Source organism: Bidens hawaiensis, unplaced genomic scaffold (genome assembly GCF_021521415.1).
Source record: "Bidens hawaiensis isolate Kalapana, Puna unplaced genomic scaffold, B.hawaiensis_p1.1 tig00000142_1, whole genome shotgun sequence".
Classification (NCBI taxonomy): Eukaryota; Viridiplantae; Streptophyta; class Magnoliopsida; order Asterales; family Asteraceae; genus Bidens; species Bidens hawaiensis.
In genome coordinates, this window is record NW_027491019.1 from 7,755,843 (window position 1) to 7,770,638 (window position 14,796).

Consider the following 14,796-nt stretch of genomic DNA (forward strand, 5'->3'; position numbering starts at 1 on the left):
GAAAAACTTACCGGAAAAACGTAAATACGTAGAAATATTAGCTTTATCGCCGTTTTTGATTTAGAACCTAAACTGATTTTAAAAAATCAGTTAACAATGAAAATAAAGATAAAAATGTTAGATCTACAATAACCGGAAGAAAATATGATGTTGCCAGAAAAAGATACAACCTTGCCGGAAAATCATATAACATTATTGGCCATTAGAGTATAATATATAACCTTGCTAGATTAATCTCGATCTACATTACCGGAATATAGAAGATGATGGATGGTGGAGTTAGTAAGCCGATATATATATATATATATATATATATATATATATATATATATATATATATTAAAATGATTAGGGTGAGAAATCTTAAGGTCTAAATATAGTGTGTGAGATGATTTGACAATAATAGGAAAGGAAATAAATGACTTGGCAATGATGTGACATTGATGTGGAGATGTTAGTTGAATGACATGTGGACAATTGATGTGAAGAGGCTACTAGAAGGTCATATGGATAATTGTATTCCTTTAATAATATTTAAAGATGTGAATGCCTACAAATAAGTAGATAGATGTGTAGTACATATAGAATCATACATACACTTTGAACATTTATTTGATTGTGGAGTTGTAAGGGTGTGTTTGGGATTGCTTTTTTTAAGTGAAACATGACTTTTTATTAAAAGAACTTATAAACTCATGGATTTTTTAAAAGAAGTTTTTTAAAAAAATGTTTGAATTAGCTTATGTGTTGAGGGGAACAAAAATGACTAAAAAACATTTTTTTTAAAAGGAGTGTAATGGGTTTTAAGGGTTAGAGGGGTGTGATAGATAAATCAAACTCATTAAGTTAATAAGTTACATATTCCTAACTTTTCAAAACTCCTTTATTTGCTTTCTTTATAAGTTAAAATCCATAAGGTCTTATAGTTTGTCAAACAACTTATATATCCTATTAACTTTTCAAATAATTTATAAATTATAAGTTGATGAAAATAAGAAATCCCGAACGCCCTAAATAGACTTAAAAATTCAAATAAAATCATCGGCAAAAGATAACATTTTGATAGTGATAGTTAGTTTGAAAGTAGGAATGGAATGATGATGACTATAAGGGTGTGTTTGGGATTCCTTATTTTCCTCTCCTTATAACTTATGGTGGTTAAATAAGTCCTTTTTATGTTAACAAAGTGTTTGGGAACACATAAGGCCTTTTCCATTTCTCCTTATCAACAAAGCCAAAATAAGGGTTTTCAATAAGTTGGAGTTTGCTAACTTATCTCCTTATAGAATTAGAATACCCATTACACTCTTCCAAGTTTCATTCCCCCATTGCTAAATTATGTCCATTTTGGTCATTTTAATCAATAAGTTAAACCAAACACTTTTAAAAAAAATAACTTATTATCTTATGTTAATCCAAACACTTTTTATAAAACTCTTTATTAAAAAATTATAAGACCTTTTTAACTTATCATAAAAATAACTTTTTAGAATCCCAAACACCCCTAAATAATAAACCCCTAAATAATAAATAAGGATGAATGGATTAAAGAATCGTAACACATTTCCAATACCAATTTCATCATCATCATAAATCATAATCACAACAAACCACATACCACACCCTCAACAAACAAACACACCCCACCGAATCACCTTCTTCGCTAAATCATACATACATACATACATACCTGCTTTCATTCATTCTGTTTAATTTATTTTGCACACTAAACTTATACAGAAACCCAATTCTCATCAATCCTATTTGACGAATTGGGTAATTAGGGTTTAGTCTAATTTTATCTTTTTTGGCCTCAATTTAAGATACCCTTTTAGTGATAGTTGCATACAACTAAATTGGTGTTTGAGGTGTGGATTGAACTAGTTTATTAGATCAATCTAGTGTTTGACGTGATCATGCAGACTTCAATGCTCATTGGCGTGTAATGTTCAGTAGTAATCATGGATAAAACAGAGCCTACATTCGTGCCCGAATGGTTGAAAAACACTGGTATGTTTATGTGATTGTTTTCTCACAATGCTGATCTCTGTTTACTTTAATTGTGCATCAAAATCTCTGAGAAATAAGTCTTTAGGTAACGATTTAGGACGTCCTACAAGTCGCAGCCCTTATAGTAGTTTTGGGAGGAGAGATCGGGATAATAATAGTAATAATAAAGAAAGAGCTGAAAATCGGTTCCTGGATTATTATGATTCATTGGCTAATATTTTACCAAGTTGGTTTGAGAAAGATGGGGTAAAGCGTTCATATCGGTCACATTCAAATGGAAAAGACCCATTTCAGACGTCTCTCGGGTCAGAAGAAAAAGAAATGGATTTTGAGTTTGTGAGGGTCCCGTCCCCTGTTTTGAGTAGTGTTGTTGGTGGTGATGTGTGGACTCGGCTCTAGCCGACGCACCTGTGGCTGAGACCGATGGACCTACTTCAATATCTGCAACTGCAAATGTGACAGCTGGCAGAAATATGGCTCAGACTCCTCCTCAGGTACTTCAAAGGGGGTGCTTGGATGTGTATTTGGAGCTGATTTATTATTTGAAGAAATATTTGATCTTACGACTGCAGACACCATCGCTTATAGTTGATATTATGATATCTATGGTTGTAAATGAGCCGAGCTGGGCCAGGTTGGGCTGTGGCTCAAGCTCGTTTATATTAACAAACTGAAAAGTTGTACCTTGTGCTGGCTGTTAAAAAGCTCGAGCCAACTTGTGGCTCGTTAATTGTTTATTATATTTTGATTCCTTACACACATATTGATATATAAAAGACAATATGATTTTTTAACTCACAAATAATACAAATTTTATAAACGGAAGTTTTAAACATTTTATGTATTACTATTATTTTTAAATTATTGTAATGATCAAGACGCAGATTCAAAATAATTTGTACTATCTTTGTTTTCTTTTTAATCAATATTTATAGTTTTATATTTATATGTAAGTATGGATTTAATTTAACGCGCCAATGAATGAGCCAACGATCTAGTTGTTGAGCGAGCCATGAGCCAAGCGAAGCCAAACCAAACCATGCTCGAGCTCGCCTTTGCTCGTTTATATGATTCTGATTATTCAAATAGATATATTTTTTAAATGCACATCCAAACACCCTTATATCTGTGTTGCACATTCCCCTTGTACACTCCAGTTTGTGGTGATGTGTTTATATTTGTTCTTCATTGATTGCAGATGTCTGTTGGAAGTCAAGGCTTGAAGAGCTTGCTGTGAAGCAATCCAGACAGTTGATCCCATGACTTCTATGCCTAAAGTCTTAGTGAGTCATCATCATCATCATCATCATCGTACTCAGTATATCCCACAAATAGCAAAGCTATGGTAGGGTCTGAGGAGGGTAAGATGTAGGCAGCCTTACCTCTACCCCATAGGGATAGAGAGGCTGCTTCCGGTGAGACCCCTGCTCGATAGTAGTTTTGCATCAAGCCTTGGACATAAGGCACATAGCACTCAATCATCGGGACACCGGCTGATCGGTGCATGTACCCTTATCTTTCAGCTATCAACGCCACTACATGATGCCTGATTAACCGTCCGTCACTTTTAACGTTATTTTCACGAGATTAGTAAAATAACGTCAAAATTAGTGCAATTTCACTTTTGCCCACCCGAGGGTTCACACATATATACATCATATGTGCATCTAATACTTTTGCCCACCCGAGGGTTCACACCGCAAGCAGGGCTAAAGTCTTAGTGAGTATGCATCTAATAAAATTAGAACCTTTTTTTTAATATATATTTATTTAATTTTCGTAAAATAATTTTGTAGGCTATGAGCTCTTCTGATAAGCCAAAGATAAGGGTCGGGGGACAGCTGCAGATTGTGAGCCCGCGACCCGTGTCTATGCATGCTGATGTCGCTAAGACATCATCATCAGCATACACTGTTGGAAAACTTCATATTCTTAAGTCGTCACGTGAAAGGAGCAGTACCACACCTATTGCAAAAGAGACCTCAAGCCCAACGGGTGGTGGTAAATTACCAAATAGCCCTCTTGCTGCACCTATGGATCGCAAGGCGTTTACACCCGAGAAAAGACCTCCTCAAGCTAAGAGCCGAAATGATTTTTTTAACCTCATGAGGAAGAAATCCATGTCAAATAACTCCTCATCAGCTGAGTCAACCAAGTTAGTTGAAGGTGGGACCGACGTCGGTGGTGAGAATATTACTAAAAATGGAAAGAATGATTTTATTTTGTACTCAGAGGAAGAAGAAGCAAGATTCTTGAGGTCATTGGGTTGGGAGGAAACTACTGAAGAAGGAGGCTTGACTGAAGAAGAGATCGATTCTTTCTACAGGGATGTAAGCAAGGTGAAATGTCTGAAATACACTTTTGATAAAAGCAAAAAATGATGAATCTTGTTATGAGTTTAATGGTTGTTTTTTGTTGCAGTATGTGAATTCAAGAATGGATTTCAAAGGAATACAGCCAAAGTGTTTGATGCCAATCATCTTACAGATGGGAAAAAATGGAGGTGACACCAAGGTGGACTCTTGAAATTATTTCTGGTGCATCAAGATTGATTGGGAGTGATGGAACTGAGTTCTGGTGTTTATATGATCTTTTGAGAACCGACTGCAGATTGGGTTTTTTTTTTTTTTCTTTAAATCTCAAATGGAAATCTGGGTTTTTGTTTTGTTTTTCAGTTTAACAAAGTAGCTTATGGTTTATATATAAGTTTTTAAGGCAAGAAATTTAATTATATGTTCATCTTGCCCTTCATGATTTTTCATTAGCTATTCAGTATACAATTACAAACAAACAAATACCCAGAAAGTAGGGGGTGAGTTACAGACAAAATTTCTATACCAAGAGGACTTGCATCGAGTTCTTTTGTAACTGTATGTGTTCTTTGACCCATAGATGAACCATAAAGGTATAGATCATTATAGGATCTAGCTTCAGGGCGAATAGTCCGGACCTTTATGCGCGGTTTTAGTGGTCCAGAGCTTTATGCACGGGACTTGAGACCTAGACACCTGAATTTAACAATCTGCACCTTTACGTATCTTGAACTTTTGTAACTTCGCATACTTGTATTCAATGGTCTGAACATCTACAAGTCTAACTTCGGTGGTCCAGACATTTACGCACTTGATTGTAGTGGTCTGGACCTTTATGCACTTGACTTCTCTGGCCTGAGGATGAACATAGTAAAACCTAATATAATTAGCATATCCTACATAACACCAACAAATCGTCTACTTAAGTTTACTCCGGATCTTCTATCGAGCTAAAGAAATAAGCTCGTTCAATAACGAGTTTGAGCTTCTTAAATCAAGCTCGAAGCTTGGTTAGATTTATAAGTCTAAACGAGTCTATTATTTATATAAATGTAATGATGTTTACATAGTATTATAAACATATTATATGTATTGAAAAGAGTACAAATAAAAAGAGAAGTTTCCTAAGAATGGTAAGAACCAATAGAATTTTGACATTTGGCATTAAAACCTATGGTGAAAGAATAATTCTAGGAAACTATGTCGGTTATAATGCTGAAAGAGTATTTCTAAGAAACTATGACGGTTTTTGGTAATTTTAAATCTCAGCCAATGATTGATATGATCTAATGGCTATGATTTATTCTTAGTCTTCCTATAAAACTACTTGTTTTAGGATAACCTTCCCATATATGTATTTAAATAAAATAAATAATAAAGGAGCCGCACTTAAGCTTGAAAAACTTCCTATGAATCAAACTCGAGTTTAGGCGAGCTTGGGCTAGGCTTGTTTACACCCATATGAAGTCGTACCACATATAGTAGAATAATAACATCATCACGTGAGAAAACGGATCTAGACAATATGGTTCAAGTACAAGCCATCTTTTTATTTCTTATAGAAAATACATACATTTTTTATGTATATTACTTATCTTTTCTACTAATTCAGCCATTCGAATTTAGTTTCAAAAGTTTCAAGTTTTTTTTTTATTAATATATATTTTTCAATGAACCAACAAATAGATAATTGATTAGGTATTCTGTACAGGATGACCCAGTGACAAAATGTCATCGTAGTTGGCCCAACCCAACCGTACGAAGCCCTTAGGCGCCTCCAAGTGATCTCCAGTTTCCGAATAACCCAAATAACCCGGGGAAGATTAGGTTCAGCTATGAGTTCTAGAAAATAATTTCTCGCACCCGAGAATCCGATTTGAGAAACCAAGAACCCGAAAGTACAACCTGAAAAACACCCATAGTCTCAACTTTAATCCATTGTTTGGAATAAATCAAAGTTCAAAAATGTTTACGGAAAAGTCTAACTTTGAATGTATTTTTCTCTATTGATTCCATAGAAATCGAATGTTAACCCCGTTAGTTCTTTGAGAACACGCACCGCTTATGTAAAAGAAATGATTTTTTATTGGGCCTTGATCAGTGGGCTCAAACTGGCTTGTGAAGAAACACATCATCTAACAAAACCAGGGTTTTTGACTCAAAAGGGTTTCAGCATTCGACATTCAACAAGATGGGAACCACCCAAATCGAGAAGACAGAGCAAGAGCTTCGTAAGGAGATCGAACAACTCCACCGTCAACAATGGGAGGTACACATATACATATTAATCCATGCACACCAGCTGTTTGATTAAATGTCTCTTCCACAGATCACCGAACGCCTTCGGGATCCTCGAGGCATTCGCCGCGGAGGCAATTTTGCACCTGCTGCTCCACGCCAGCGTGGGTTTGTTAGACCTGTAAGATTGTATTTTTATGATATTGTTAAAAGAGTAATGTGTTGTTTGTAGTGTAATTGGGTGTTTTGTGTAGGCCGATAGGAACCAAGAGGATCAACCCCCTCCCAAGAGGCGATTGTCTTCCACTGTGGTTAAGGTTAGAGAATTACATTGGAACCCTAATTTTATATGTATGTCTATATGTACATGGTTTTGTTTGGTTGATTATGTTCATTTGTGTTCGTTTGTGTTTTTTCGATTTTGTTTGTTTAAGTTTGTATGATTCTGTTCGTTTAGGTTTTAAACGAACATGAACATGTCCATTTTCTTAATGAATGAACACGGGGCACCAAAATTTTGTTCGATTTTCTGTTCGATTGTTCATGTTCATGTTTGGTTAAAGTTAATTGAACGAACACAAGCAAACCCTTGTTCATGGTCGTTTGGTTTGTTTACACATCTAATTATGGTACTTAATAGTTTCTGATTGCTAATTTGAGATGTTTGAAAATGTTGGCGGGATGTGAAGATTGAAGAAGGGGAAATTGTTGAGGATGACGTGGCTGCGACAAAGGGTGATGACGGTAACAAAGATGCGGCTGCAGATGTTAACAAGAGCAACAGAAAGTTGTCAAACTGGACTAGGAGGGATGGTGTTCATAGAGCATCCAAGATGGTGTGTTTTATTAAACATTTGTTGGATTGGATCACATGTTTTGATTTGTTTGTTACTTGTGTTTATGATTTTTTTTATTTGCTGTGGTTTGGTTAGGAATCCGAAGTTCCATCGTCTGAGAATGTTCCTAGAGTGATACCGAAAGATGAGGATCCCAGTTTGGTTAATAGGAATAAAAGAATGTTGGGACAGCTTCTTGGAACTCTTGAGGTAACAAATCAAATTCTTGAAAGTTAATTGGTTGTACTTCTACTTCCTATTGCATGAACATATCTATATAACTTTTACATGCAAATTTTCAGAAATTTAGGAAAGAAGACGTGAAACTTTCTGGCTCAGAGGCATTTATGAGGAGATCTGATTCTTTGAAAAAAGTAAGTTTCTTTAATTTTGGTCACAACATTTTGTTTCAAGGTAATTATCTTATTTTGATCGTTTTGTCATAGGCTGAGCAACGAGCACACGAAGAAAGTGAAAGATTGAGGCTTCAAGAGCGTGAACAAATTGCAGAAAAAAGGAGAAGAGATTTGGTATGTTTTTTTTTCTATTTTTTGTTTCTAGTTTCAAAATTTGAAGTGGTGAGCATATTAATTATGTTTTTTTTTCCTTAATTGACGCTTTAATTATGATTACAAACACAATATTTGTGCAGTAATGATCTTAGTTTTTGAATAAATGACTTGGGTCAAAAATCGTCAGTTTTTTTCAGGTCAAAATGGGCTGTGTGGGGTTAGTTGGGTGGGACCCATAACCACATTTGAATTCTCTTTTATTACAAAAGTAACACATTAATCGGTGATTATTCTGACAGACTCTAAGAGCACGTGTTGCTGCTAAAGCAGAGGAGAAGAAACTGGAACTCTTGTTTCTTCGGTGGAGCGAGCATCACAAAAAACTTGGCAATTTTTTAAGGTTTACTTATTATAGGCAACTGTTATTTCTAATACAAATGCTATAAACTAATTACTGACTTGATTAAATTTATTGCAGGTTATTTCTAATTTTGGTCCAAAAAGTATCCATATTCACAATTTAATTGAGACAACGATAAGCTTCTTATGTTTTGAAGCTGCTGGATGGCCTGAGGATCCCAACGTGCAGAGTTTCTAGGTTAAATGGATAATCGTGTTATTATAAATGCTCATTTCATATTGTTGTTGGATTGCAAATTTTACAGGACAACAGCCGAGCCTCATATATATTACTCGTTTGCCAAACCGCTTGATGAAGAAGATTCAATCTTACTTGAGCAAAAGAAAGAGCAGGTGAGTTTATATGCATGTAGGTCGGTGAACGAGCTGACCGAACACGTTCGTGTACGCTTGTCTAACCTTAACCGAACAAACAATCGAATGCGAAAAACTAAATGTGCAGGGTTTTTGTTTTTGTGTTTGCTTGTTAAGAAAATATGTGCGCATGTTTGTTTATGGTCGTTCATTAACATCATATACGAGCGTGAACATAACTGAACATAGATGAACTAACATAAGTGAGATAAAACTAATTAAAACAATGTGTTGGGCCTAAAAAGTTATTAAAATTAGAGTAAACTGTAACAGGCCTAAAATTTTTTAATGGATATATTAATGAACGTAAACAGACAAAACTAATACAAATGTGAACTAACGAGCATAATTGAACGTTAACGAACAGACACACATGAATTTAAATGAACGAATGTAAACAGATGTTGACGAACATAAGCGAATGAACGAGACATGTGTTCGTGCTCGTTTGTTTAATTAAATGAACAAAAACATTTGTTCATGTTCGTATACTTATAAAAAACGAACTCCCGTCGAACAGTTTAGAGTTCACTGATCGCTTGGTTTTTTACGGGCCTATCAGCATGCCGCATGTTCAACATGTACTGCAATCATGCATACATACATATAATATCTACAAATCATAAAACATAAAATATTACTTTGTTACTAGATATTTCAAGAATGGAAGGCTGCTAGGAGAGAGGAGTTGTCACAATATCAACAACAAATTGGTGAACAATATGTTGCCAATGTTGAAAAAGAGCTTGAAAAGTGGCAAAATGGGAGACAAAAAAGAAATGCAAATAATGATAATACTTTGAACCTACAAGAAACAATGGACCAAGAGCTTGAGACGCATAGGCTTGAACATGGGCCCAAGACACGTAAGATTCCAGGTGGTGGTGACAACAAGGATGATGATGATGATGTGGAAGATATTAATGCTGGGGAGGATGACATGATGGACGATGTGCTGGATGTTGATGATGGTGGCAGGAGAGGTGAAGAGGCGGTTAAGACTGAAGTGAAGACAGAAAATTGATGGATTGATTAATAATTTAAGTGTGGTTTTGTTTACCAGGTTTTATTGGTAATTTTATGCTACTGTTGTGTGCAAATTTTAAAGTATTGTTTGCAGTTTTGTTGTTAGCCCTGCTTGCGGTGCGCACATATGATGTATATATGTGTGAACCCTCGGGTGGGCAAAAGTGAAATTGCACTAATTTTGACGTTATTTTACTAATCTCGTGAAAATAACGTTAAAAGTGACGGACGGTAATCAGGCATCATGTAGTGGCGTTGATAGCTGAAAGATAAGGGTACATGCACCGATTAGCCGGTGTCCCGATGATTGAGTGCTATGTGCCTTATGTCCAAGGCTTGATGCAAAACTACTATCGAGCCGGGGGTCTCACCGGAAGCAGCCTCTCTATCCCTATGGGGTAGAGGTAAGGCTGCCTACATCTTACCCTCCCTAGTGATTGATATACTGAGTACGATGATGATGATGATGATTTGCAGTTTTGTTGTAATAGGATGCTATAGTGGAAGGATTAAGCTATGGACTTGAAAGAATGTGGTGAACAGGGTATTTGAAAATGGAAACATCCATACCTAATCCATAACCTCATATAAATATGCAATAAAATATTAGTCCAACATTTAAGTAAAATAAATCAAGTTTAGCAATATATATATAGGCAGCTGATTTAAAGCTGGAGTAGTGTATAGTTAATTTCAAACTGGATTAGTGTAAAACTACACTATTGTTAAAGGGTGAGTTAATTAAAGCCCTTTTAAATATCCATCACTAGTCTACATAAAGTCTAAAAATAAGTTGAGATCAAAATGAACAAGGCTTTAATGAAACCTTTTAATATCCATCACTAGTCTACATATAGTCTAAAAATAAGTTGAGATCAAAATGAACCAGGCTTTAATGAAATGAGCCTTAGAGCAAATTTGGTGTGGTGAGTGGGGTTTTTAACATTTAGGGAGTGGTTTAGAATATTGTGAGTGGATGAAAGAGAGCATTAACATTTAAATCATCAAATTTGGTGAGTGACGTTTTGAACATTTAGGGAGTGGTTTAGACATCTAAACTTTTGAGTGTTGTGAGTAGGTGTAAGAGAAAATGCAATGATTTTTTTGTATATTTGAAAAACTAGTATTTATCCGCTTAATTATTTAATATTTGTGAAAATGGTTGTGAGTGAAAGAGAGAGAAAGAGTAATGATAAAGGCATAAGAAAAGTATTATTTAATTAAAATTATAAAGAAAATATAGTGATTTTTAGTGTAGGTTTGGATTTGAAGATAGGGGCTTGGATGTGAATGATCTTAGAAGAATATCAATTACTTTAAGGATGCGTGGTGGATATGGGGGAGTGGTGGCAATGATGGTTGAAGTGTCGTGGTAGCAATGACAATGGTGTCAGTTGTGGTGAGGATGGCATCCGTGGTGGTGAAATGATGGCGACAACAAAGACATCGATAGCGGCAAAGGCGGGTGGTGTTGGTGGAAAAAATCAATGGTCGTGGTGGTGTTGAACCTGTTTTAAGCTAACCAGTTTTATAAGAATAACTTATTTTGACTCGTATATTAACTCATATACTTGTTTCCAGGGGCGGATCTATAGCTTAAATGAGTGGTTCCGAGGAACCACCCGAGTTTCGAAATAATAGTGTATTTGTATATAGAAAATATTAGAGGAACCACCTTTTAAATTAGAAAGGAACCATCCTATAAACATTAGAAATGCTAGTCCAGCCGGTAAGGTGTTGGTTTTGTAACGTGAAGGTCACAGGTTCGATTCCGGATTTCCAAATAAATTTTTGAACTTTTTTTTAAGTAACTGCTGCACAGCCCATTTAGTAAAAACACACAGACACAACGGCGCCTGCTATCTCCGCTGACCCCTCGTCCCCGTCGGCCGTTCTCCGAAATCACCATCTGGTTATTAAAATAACCAGTGGACCGGTAAGGCGGCTGGTTCAATGATTATGTAAGCTTTGGTTATAATTTTTTGCCTTTCTTTGCCAGGAGCTTTAAGTTAGTGATCTGCAAAAAAGTAGAAGCGATATCCCAACTTAATAATCTTAGAATAAAGTGGTATGGTCGAATAATGTTATTTCTTGCAAGCAAATAAAGCTAGATGATGGCCACAAATGCAGTAATTGGATTAAGGGCAGGTAAAAGACTATTAAAAGACTATTAACTTCATCCTAATGTCAATGAGAAGCTTCCAAACAGTTGTGAACTCGGGTTTGTATCTGTCCCAACTAAGAGCACGATCACTGCAAAAAAGTCAACCAACTACGGCCTTGATTTCAAACCCAAACAACATAATCAAGACATATGTTACATCAGAGCTGTAAAAGAATACGTTAACGTTGCTTCCGATTGGGTTCAAGGGTTTGAACATGCATTTAGTAAATGAAGATTCTGATGAAGAGTTTTCAGTTGAAGCCTTGCTTTCATTATCCGAACCATCGAACCGACCCGAACCTCAAAAGACCCGGAATTTTTTATACCCGACTCTATGAAATTGAATCATATAAAAGTTGTGCACCACCTGAAAAAAATTCCTGGATCCGCCACTGCTTGTTTCCTAATCAAATCATTCAATTTCTTAAAGAATTGACAATGATTTTCACTCTGAATAAAACTAATTTCAGATAATCATATTTTGAACATCCTATGTTACGCTAATTCCTATGAACGACTCAAAACCTGAATGATGAAACAAACAAAGATATTGATATTCTAATTTTATTATTATTAAAGCACCCATAACGCAAGGTTTGTGGGTGCCGTCCGAATGATGTTGACAGGGATGAACGAGGAGGTGAAGGACGATAGTGTGGTGAGGGAAGTTTATGCCTACAAACTTGGAGGCGGACTAGGGAAGGTGGATTCCCTCCCCCACATCACATATATACATACATATCATATACATATAATGTTAATAGTATTTTAATTGGGTTTGTGTTGTTGAAAAAGACAAAATAAAGGCTTTTAAATAAATTTTGAAATATAATGTGACAGTTTATGAAACATTCAACATTATAGATGCTCTTACTGCTATTATGACGTACCAACTAGTCTAAAATATTATTACTAAACAATCTCCACAACATAACACATGAATATTTGTCAACATCGTAGTTGCAATTCGGAATTAATTTCATTTTTTATCTTAATAAATAATTTAAAACTCCAAAAAATAATTTGATACCAGAGTAAGGTGGCGGCGGTTATGACGGTGCTCTTCGTTCCTAATTTATCTGTAAATTTTAATGTAGTATACACAACAATCATAATTTCTTTATGTTTAATTTTTGGTAAAAGTAGCTTATAATATAATAATACGTGTATTTATTAATGATTTCATCAAATTCATAGGTCCGGATCGCAAATCCCAAAATATATCACACACGGAAATAAGTTGGTTGTGGTTCAGTGGTAGAGCACTCACTTTACAAGTGAGAGGTAGGGGGATCAAACCTCACTACCACCAACTTATATAGGAGATATGAGGGATGACCCTGGCTTGCCAGGGTTCGAGTCCTGATCTCACCCGGTTTTACCGGCTCCTCACTGTCGTGCCATTTGGCGGGCGTGGGGGTCGGGTTTTATCCGGTGAATCCCTCAACAGGTGGACCGCTAGGGGCTCCGTCCGTCCGGACTAGTGGTCGGCTCGGGCTACCTTTAGCCAATGGGGCCCGCGTACGGGGTACTCGACGTTACTTAGTTGGCCGTTCAAAAAAAATATCACACACGGAAACTTGTACCACAAGCAAGCATTCCCTAATTCGAAAATTTGAAAGCGGGAAATATCATTATCATGAAGAGAGGCCCCGGCGGACGCCGCCGCAACTCCGCCTGCAGCAGCCGTCTCTCTTCCATTTCCACCGACAACGCCTACCTTAAGGAGTGGTCTTCCCCGATCACGTTAACACTTAAACCCCTCTCATCCGACAAAGACATCATCCAATTCCTAGCATTCCTTCTGCACGACCGCCTCCGGTATCCGATTAATGATGACGACAATCTGTTCACTGAGTTGAAATGCATTACCCTAACCCTAAAGTCTCCGCTTCATTTGACCAACTCCGAGTTAAAAAACCCCGGAACGCCTCACTCATTTCCTAGGGTTCTAGCCGTGCTTCATTGGCTTGTACAGCTTGCAATGCACAACGATCACCTTCTGCTTTTGTCGTCGGATGATCATGCACACGACATCCTCTCGTGTCACAAGAAGTCTTACGGACATTACTTGAATGGACAGGATGACGCGATTGAACGCACATATGAACCTTTCAACGAGATATTAAAACAGGTATTAACGTACATGCTTACATTATTAACTTCTATTTAGTGAATATTAATAAGCAAAAATATTTAGGCTAATTTGAAATTTCTGATAATAGGAGAAGAATTTGCTGTTAGAGAATGTGAATGTGTTACTGGCTGAAGCTAACCTTGAGGTTATGAAGAGTGCGCCGTCTTTGAAGGAGTCAAGGGAAAATGTAAAGAAAGAGTCAGAAAAGGATATTGACAAGTTTAACGCGTTGATCGATCGATTGCAGCAGATGGATGCTAAGATGCAAATGGAATTGGAGGATAAAGAGAAGGAATTGAGGTTAAAAGCAGATGAGAGGAATAAGATCTGTGAGGAGAATGAGGAGTTGAAGAAGAAGGTGGAAGAACAGGCGATTAATATGCGGGATGCTGAGAGGATGAAGAGGGAGTTGCAGTCGGTGGAGAGAGACATAGCAGATGCTGAGATTGAGAGGAGCAAGTGGGAAGACAAGTGTTGGGATCTTGATGCAGTTATTGGGACAAAGTTTAAGGAGCTCGAGGCACTCCAGACAGAATGTAACCAAGCTATACGAACGTACCTTACATTTTGTGTCTAGTTTGTTATCTATATATATATTATGAAACCATATCAATGTTCCAGTGTTATTATATATAGGTTAAAGTTAGGAAATGATATTCAGTACGAGTTGAATGCAAACGGTACAGCAGCTGCTGAGGTGCTTGGAATGGATTACAAATCAAGATTGGATCCTGTACTCAGTACTGCGCGCGATGAAGTAAAAAGAAGCTCAATGGAAAAACTTGAA

At 36.5% G+C, this 14,796-nt stretch overlaps 3 protein-coding genes across 3 annotated transcripts; all 3 read left to right on the plus strand.

Moving 5' to 3' along the window:
- Positions 1–3,860: 3,860 nt before the first annotated feature.
- LOC143580861 (uncharacterized) lies at positions 3,861–4,597 on the plus strand. The gene is made up of 2 exons (XM_077063809.1): positions 3,861–4,349; positions 4,432–4,597. The coding sequence occupies exons 1-2, from the start codon at positions 3,882–3,884 to the stop codon at positions 4,534–4,536; spliced, it is 573 nt and encodes a 190-aa protein (XP_076919924.1). The 5' UTR covers positions 3,861–3,881; the 3' UTR covers positions 4,537–4,597.
- A 1,916-nt stretch (positions 4,598–6,513) lies between these two features.
- On the plus strand, positions 6,514–9,805 carry LOC143583882 (uncharacterized). The gene is made up of 11 exons (XM_077066092.1): positions 6,514–6,591; positions 6,652–6,741; positions 6,815–6,877; positions 7,250–7,396; positions 7,493–7,606; positions 7,699–7,770; positions 7,843–7,926; positions 8,208–8,337; positions 8,376–8,477; positions 8,567–8,661; positions 9,335–9,805. The coding sequence occupies exons 1-11, from the start codon at positions 6,514–6,516 to the stop codon at positions 9,704–9,706; spliced, it is 1,347 nt and encodes a 448-aa protein (XP_076922207.1). The 3' UTR covers positions 9,707–9,805.
- A 3,706-nt stretch (positions 9,806–13,511) lies between these two features.
- LOC143577497 (kinetochore protein NDC80 homolog) lies at positions 13,512–14,596 on the plus strand. Its single transcript, XM_077061336.1, has 2 exons — positions 13,512–14,006; positions 14,098–14,596. The coding sequence occupies exons 1-2, from the start codon at positions 13,512–13,514 to the stop codon at positions 14,584–14,586; spliced, it is 984 nt and encodes a 327-aa protein (XP_076917451.1). The 3' UTR covers positions 14,587–14,596.
- The last annotated feature ends 200 nt before the right edge of the window (positions 14,597–14,796 follow it).